Source organism: Triticum dicoccoides, chromosome 3A, assembly GCF_002162155.2.
Source record: "Triticum dicoccoides isolate Atlit2015 ecotype Zavitan chromosome 3A, WEW_v2.0, whole genome shotgun sequence".
Lineage (NCBI taxonomy): Eukaryota > Viridiplantae > Streptophyta > Magnoliopsida > Poales > Poaceae > Triticum > Triticum dicoccoides.
This window is the reverse complement of record NC_041384.1, coordinates 679,542,690-679,548,279: the sequence shown is the minus strand read 5'-3', so window position 1 is coordinate 679,548,279 and position 5,590 is coordinate 679,542,690. Positions and strand designations below refer to the sequence as shown.

General features: G+C 41.6%; 1 protein-coding gene across 3 annotated transcripts; it reads right to left on the bottom strand.

Annotated features, from left to right (window-relative positions):
* Window positions 1-357: 357 nt before the first annotated feature.
* Window positions 358-5,123, bottom strand: LOC119270138 (vacuolar-processing enzyme beta-isozyme 1-like). 3 transcript variants are annotated; one of them, XR_005133949.1, is made up of 7 exons: window positions 4,444-5,096; window positions 4,201-4,358; window positions 4,032-4,127; window positions 3,867-3,952; window positions 3,594-3,793; window positions 2,139-2,324; window positions 358-791 (listed from the first exon to the last, which is right to left on the bottom strand). XR_005133949.1 is itself a non-coding variant. In XM_037552108.1 (5 exons), exons 2-5 carry the CDS (start codon window positions 4,231-4,233, stop codon window positions 2,279-2,281), a joined length of 537 nt encoding a protein of 178 aa, XP_037408005.1. In that variant the 5' UTR covers window positions 4,234-4,358; window positions 4,444-5,113; the 3' UTR covers window positions 1,265-2,278. The 3 variants fall into 3 exon arrangements, 1 of the variants encoding a protein (XP_037408005.1); XR_005133948.1 differs by having other exon boundaries at window positions 2,139-3,793; window positions 4,444-5,123; XM_037552108.1 differs by lacking the exon at window positions 358-791 and having other exon boundaries at window positions 1,265-2,327; window positions 4,032-4,358; window positions 4,444-5,113.
* Between the last annotated feature and the right edge of the window lie 467 nt (window positions 5,124-5,590).

Sequence of the window (5,590 nt, the reverse complement as noted above, 5' to 3'; positions counted from 1 at the left end):
ATGCTCCAATAAGCCAAATGAAAGAGAGGGCATATCATGTGAATCTTGAGTTCCCTTCAACAAAAGTTGGAGCCGTGAGCTAAATAGGAGAACCTAAAGAGATAACATTAAAATGTTCTGAGGTGCCAAGGAAACCATCTGAAACCTAATAAACAAAAATCTAGCTGAAATATAGATACTTGATTAATAATGCATGGATCCAACAATCAAGAAAATATAATAAACAAGAGAAAATTTAAGACTTAGTTTGGCAGTGAAGTACTTATAAAGTTCAAGTATTAGAAAACCACAATATTCTTATGCCTAGCGAACCAATACTTCATTATTGGAAAAAGAGGTTCTGCCCATTTTTCATATACTTCAAAATAGTTCAGTTTCCTAAATGTTTAACTATATGAAACTACAGTTTTGGCTAAAGCCAAACACCTCAAAGTATTTAATACTTCAATGTTGTTGAAAACCAAAGTATTCTTGGAATGCTCGAAAGATACAGAGCTCCCAGCCGGGGCCTAAGGTTCACGCCCAATGAAAGAATCAGGTTTTGTGAGGCTCACATGACAACTTAAACTTATTTTTGCTATTCTAATATCTGGGAAGTGCAAACTTTAAATGTCACTTGACCAAGAAAAGGAAGTTCAAAAACCAGTAGAATGCCCGCACGTTGCCACGGGCCTTTGATTTGTGTTTTCGACTGCACCTATGAATATAATGCATATCTGTCTACCGCTCCCTCCCCTTCTCTCTCCCACCCTCTCTATTCGCCATCTACCTCCCGTAAGCACCGCATCATCCTGCGTGAAAACCAATCCATTAGAAGGGTCGAAGTGGCAAGGTTTGACTTAAATAATAAACGTAAAAATCTTATTGCAATTCGTTAGGTAATTTTGGCATTATTCCTACCAAAGTTTTAAATAGCGCGCTAAGCATCTTAGCGGCGGACCTCTTCCAAATGCTATAGCGTGCTATAGCGGAGCTATAGCGCGCTATTTAAAATGTTTATTCATTTGTTTGGACCAAAGTCTCTTAGCGCAAGACTTTTTGTAAACGCTATAGCGTGCTATAGCGGGCTATTTAAAACAGTGATTCCTACACATTCACATTCATGGTTAAGTTGCAAAATCCAAATAAGAAACTGAAAGTCCTACCCTTCTGTATGTTACACGTCGTTATTTTTAACACCATAGATGAAAGAATAGTTGTGTCGTTGTTGCTGTAACAATACACGTAAAATGAGTCAAGAAAATATGAATCACTCCATGAATTTATGCAGCAATGCAAATACATCACTGTCATTTATCCTAGCTAGCATTTTGACCACTAACTTAAAATGCAGCAGCATTGATAATGCCCACCAATTCACCAGGGGAATAATTCCCTAAAAAACAATGCGACCTCCATATAAATGAATTCACCTAATTATCAATGAAAAAAATACATAGTTATGTACAAAAATGGTCAATAAAAATCTGAACTTCCTATGGAACATTCAAAGATGGAAAAAAAAATCAGTGTTCGTGCATCAATGATGTGCACATTTACATGATACAGAAGCAGGATGTCTTGCATGACATCTTGCAAGACATGAGCGCACCTTCATATCACTTCATACATAATTATATCAGAGCTACATCCAACCTGATTTTGCAAGTTCAACGCGATGATTTGTAGAACAAACTATATATGTAGTCAACATGTAACATAATCGCGACCTCATAAGGGTTAAGTTTTTCATATAGTGATCTATGTAAAATATATATGAGAGATAACAAAGGCAATGTAATATATCTTATAACCTTTGATTGAATAAGATTCTCACAAACACAGGCCATATATAAATACCAAAATGATTGAACAGGAAAATAGAGCATACAAATATGAAACAATGGTGCAAGAGCCAAACTTGAAAGCTTGCAGCAGCTGCCCAGTGGAGCAGACATACAAAACAAACTAAATTTATAGGGTAACAGTTACAGAAATAAAGTAAAACACTATAAAATTGTGTCAGATAATTGTCCAGCCATTTGAATTAAGTTAGTAACTGATATTGTCCAATCAGCCGCAAAATTAGTCGGAAATAACAATAAAGATTTGAAATTTTAATTGCATCCCGCGGAGGTAGTGAGAACTGAGAATCATACCTAACTGATTTTTTTCTCAAAGCACCTATGTATATCAGCACCTTCAAGGACCAGTAGGTCCAGCCCCTCCACGTATGCTCCCAGCTCTACCAGCGTACCGCCACCATCTCCCACAGCAGCTCCAGTGGCTTCCCTTCGGATCAGGGGCCTCCAGATTGGCGCCCCGCACAAGCAGTGCACATACGGCTGCTACACGGCCGTCCCCGCCACGACGTGCAACAACATCAACCCGTTAGTAATATTAGAAAGGGGTGCAGAATTCTATTTTAGGCATGGCCCTTCTTTAGGCTTGGACATAATTCCAAATCTCTTTTTTCGTGAGTTCATCGGCATACAAAGTTCTTTACGTATTCTAAAAAGAACTATCATGCACACTGTGTTCCAATATTTCTCTAACAGCTAGTATAAAGCACAATTCATTCCCAAAATGGGAAATAAGAAATTTTTAATAGCATCCAACTTGCATAAATATAACAACATTCACTATTAAACAATTTATCTTCAGACTCACATGGTCTCAAGGAAACTTTTCGGAAGGCAAATGCTATCTACAAATTGCAAGATCTGTAGATGCTCAGAGGTGTCAAATACATTTCTGTATATGAAAAAAAAATAGTGCCTCCAAATTTATAATACACCTCATTGAGTTAGTAACTCTGAGCTTAAATACCATAGCTGAAAAGAAATTCTTCAGCAAAACAACATTTTTTGTCGAGTGTATGGTTAAGATGAAAAGCATACTTTTTTCAACAACAAAAAAACATGTAAAACATACTCCATCTTTGCAGCCGATGCTATTTCTGCAGTCAAAAAAGAACTTATGTAGTTACACAATTTATTAGCATCTGGGATGGACGGCACGGCTAGGCTAAATCTAATTCCCTCTCAAATATAAAACATGCAAATTATATTATTAAATAAGAGTGCATTGTGGCCACAACGACTGAATGTTGAAGCCTACACCACTGGTATCTCGCCTGCCTTGTTGTTATACTTATGCACCTCACTTATTCCCTGAATCTCCCTTGGTGTAAGATGCAGGGGAAAAGATATTTCAGCTAGAACCAATAATGCGCAGCAAGTTGGTTAAGAAAACTTACGCCTATCCATTTTATACAGACCGCACATACGCTATTGATGTATGATTACTCTACAAACAATCTGAACCTGGAACTAGGATAACCAAACACGTCATTAAGTGAATGCTTAATATACAAACAGATTCTTCAGCAGACTTGTGTAATCCAGATTCGCAGGTTCTATGCCATGTACTTCGGAACTAAAGGAAGGAATGGACATGACTTGTTACAAAATCCTCCTTGAGGTACTATGCAGTGCAAAGTAGTGCAACTAAATATAACTCATCAGCTGCTGGTCATTGTACCCTATTCTGCTAAACACTGGTACTCTGTAAATTAATCTAATCATTGTGAATTTAGGTTACGAGTTACATACATGTCTTCCATCCAAGAAATACTGTAGAGATCACCTAAGCAGGTAATATACTCAAAAGGAGGCGATGGTTCCATTCCTGGGCAGTATGTACCCCAGCTGCTTTCTTCTTCATTAGATGTTGTTGTGACATAAATATTGAGGTCTGCAGGCATCAAACCCTCAAAAATACTGCCACTTTCACAAGCTTCCACATATATAACCTGCCAATTACAGCACTGATTTCAGTCAAACAGGACAAGGTTACCAAAAAAAAGTAACTATGGGCAGCCTTACCATTTTTGCGTAGGGGTTGGATGCATGTTTTTCTTGTAAGACCTTGATAAAATCCACAGCATAGGGATATGGCAGGTTGGGCATACCTGAAAATTGCAAAGGTCAATGCACAAGATGAACAAAACAAACTAATACAACAAAACAACGGATATAACTTCCACACACCAAGGACTCCAGGACCCCCGTGATCTGAGTAGTAGATAAATATATGGTCATTTGGTTTGCTCCCTCCAGTGACTGCAGTTTTATTGCCCAAGAGAACTGCATAGAAGTTCTTAGCAGTAACTATCTGAAAACTTTCCTGGTAGGAGTAGGACTGAGGAAACAGAGGTACCTCGATGACATCCATGATCGTGGTGGCGTTCATCTCGTCATGGATTTTTCTCTGCCGCCCTTGCTGGAAATCCGTTGCCGGCTAGACAATTCTCACCCACTACAAGCCGCACGGCGTCTCTTCTTCTTGCCCTCTCTCCTTCTTCAGATCCACTCATTCTTCATTTAGGAAAACAGTAGACAAAATTGGATGAACAATCAATGTATATACATGAATTCAACAGTAGCTACGATGGTCACGTACTTCATCTTCTTTTCTTTTCGAGTAGACAACCAATCAATCAAGTTGATGGTTCTCCTCGTCAACTCCTGGTCGTGAAGGAAGAGAGGGGCGCAGCCCACGGTGACGAATCTTGAGGAGGCTTGTTGAGGTCGAGGCGGTTGGGCCAGAGCACATCATCGTCCACCGGTAGGAATCAGGTCGTCGTCGTCGCCGGGCTGGAGTCGAGCTCGAGGGGAGGGCTTACCGCCTTGTAGTGTTGACGTTGGCGATCTTGAGGGACGGCTCCATGGCGCCGACGTTGGGCTTGCATATGACGGGGAATCGGGGATCCTAGGCAGGTCGTTGGCGCTGCCTGGCCCAGCGAAGTGACCAGCGATGTCGAAGATCTCGGGCGCCTGGTCGCACGGCAACAGCAGTCAGCAGGCACAGCGGGTTCAGAGTCTCGAAGAAGATCATCCCCTTGAAGCGGTCCTCCATGCCCAGCCTCTTGAGGCTCTCACGGCCGCGATATACGGCGAGGAGGGGCAGTCGCGTGGGCGCTCGGAAGGGAGGTGGCGGGGAGGGCTCCAAAGGATGCGTCGGTGCGTGGGGAGAGGGAGGAGGCGCCGCCGCCGAGATCCAGATTTGATCGAGCGTGGGGAGGGGAAAGGCTTTGCATGTCGGGAAAAGATGGGAGGTGTGATGGAAAAGAACCGGTAGAAAAAACCAGTGAGAGAGATGGTGGGAGGTGAGACGAAAAATAACCGGTTGAAAGAAAACCAGACGAAAGTAGTGGGACTATTCAACCAACTCATCCAAAAACCAAACCGCAAACCAAAAACCGAACCAAAAAAACCAAACCGAACCAAAATTTTGGTTTTTTCAGGTTACGGTTATGGTTTCAGTTTTCAATTCTATAAACCATTTCGCATTTGGTTTTTTCGGTTAGAAACCAAAAACCGTTCGGTTAAACCGATAAAACCGAAGTTCGCTTTAGTGTGCGACAATATGAACTCAAGCCTGCGCCACCCCTTGTTTTATAGCCATCCGCTCACCGCGCTGCTGCTCGATAGGCGAGGTGGTACTAAATTGGTGCAGCTCGAACCACAACCAGGGCGCACATGCGGTGCTTGTTTGAGGCTTTGGGATCAAAGTATCAAAGCCCAGGCAGTCGACCGCTTCCCCTCAA

Excerpts from the sequence above, each read along its gene's own strand:
- LOC119270138 (XM_037552108.1), bottom strand. The coding sequence starts at position 4,233 with ATGAACGCCACCACGATCATGGATGTCATCGAGGTACCTCTGTTTCCT. Across the intron at positions 3,953-4,031 it reads CGGGGGTCCTGGAGTCCTTG|GTATGCCCAACCTGCCATAT; the intron begins GTGTGTGGAAGT and ends TGCAATTTTCAG. Across the intron at positions 3,794-3,866 it reads CCAACCCCTACGCAAAAATG|GTTATATATGTGGAAGCTTG; the intron begins GTAAGGCTGCCC and ends TGTAATTGGCAG.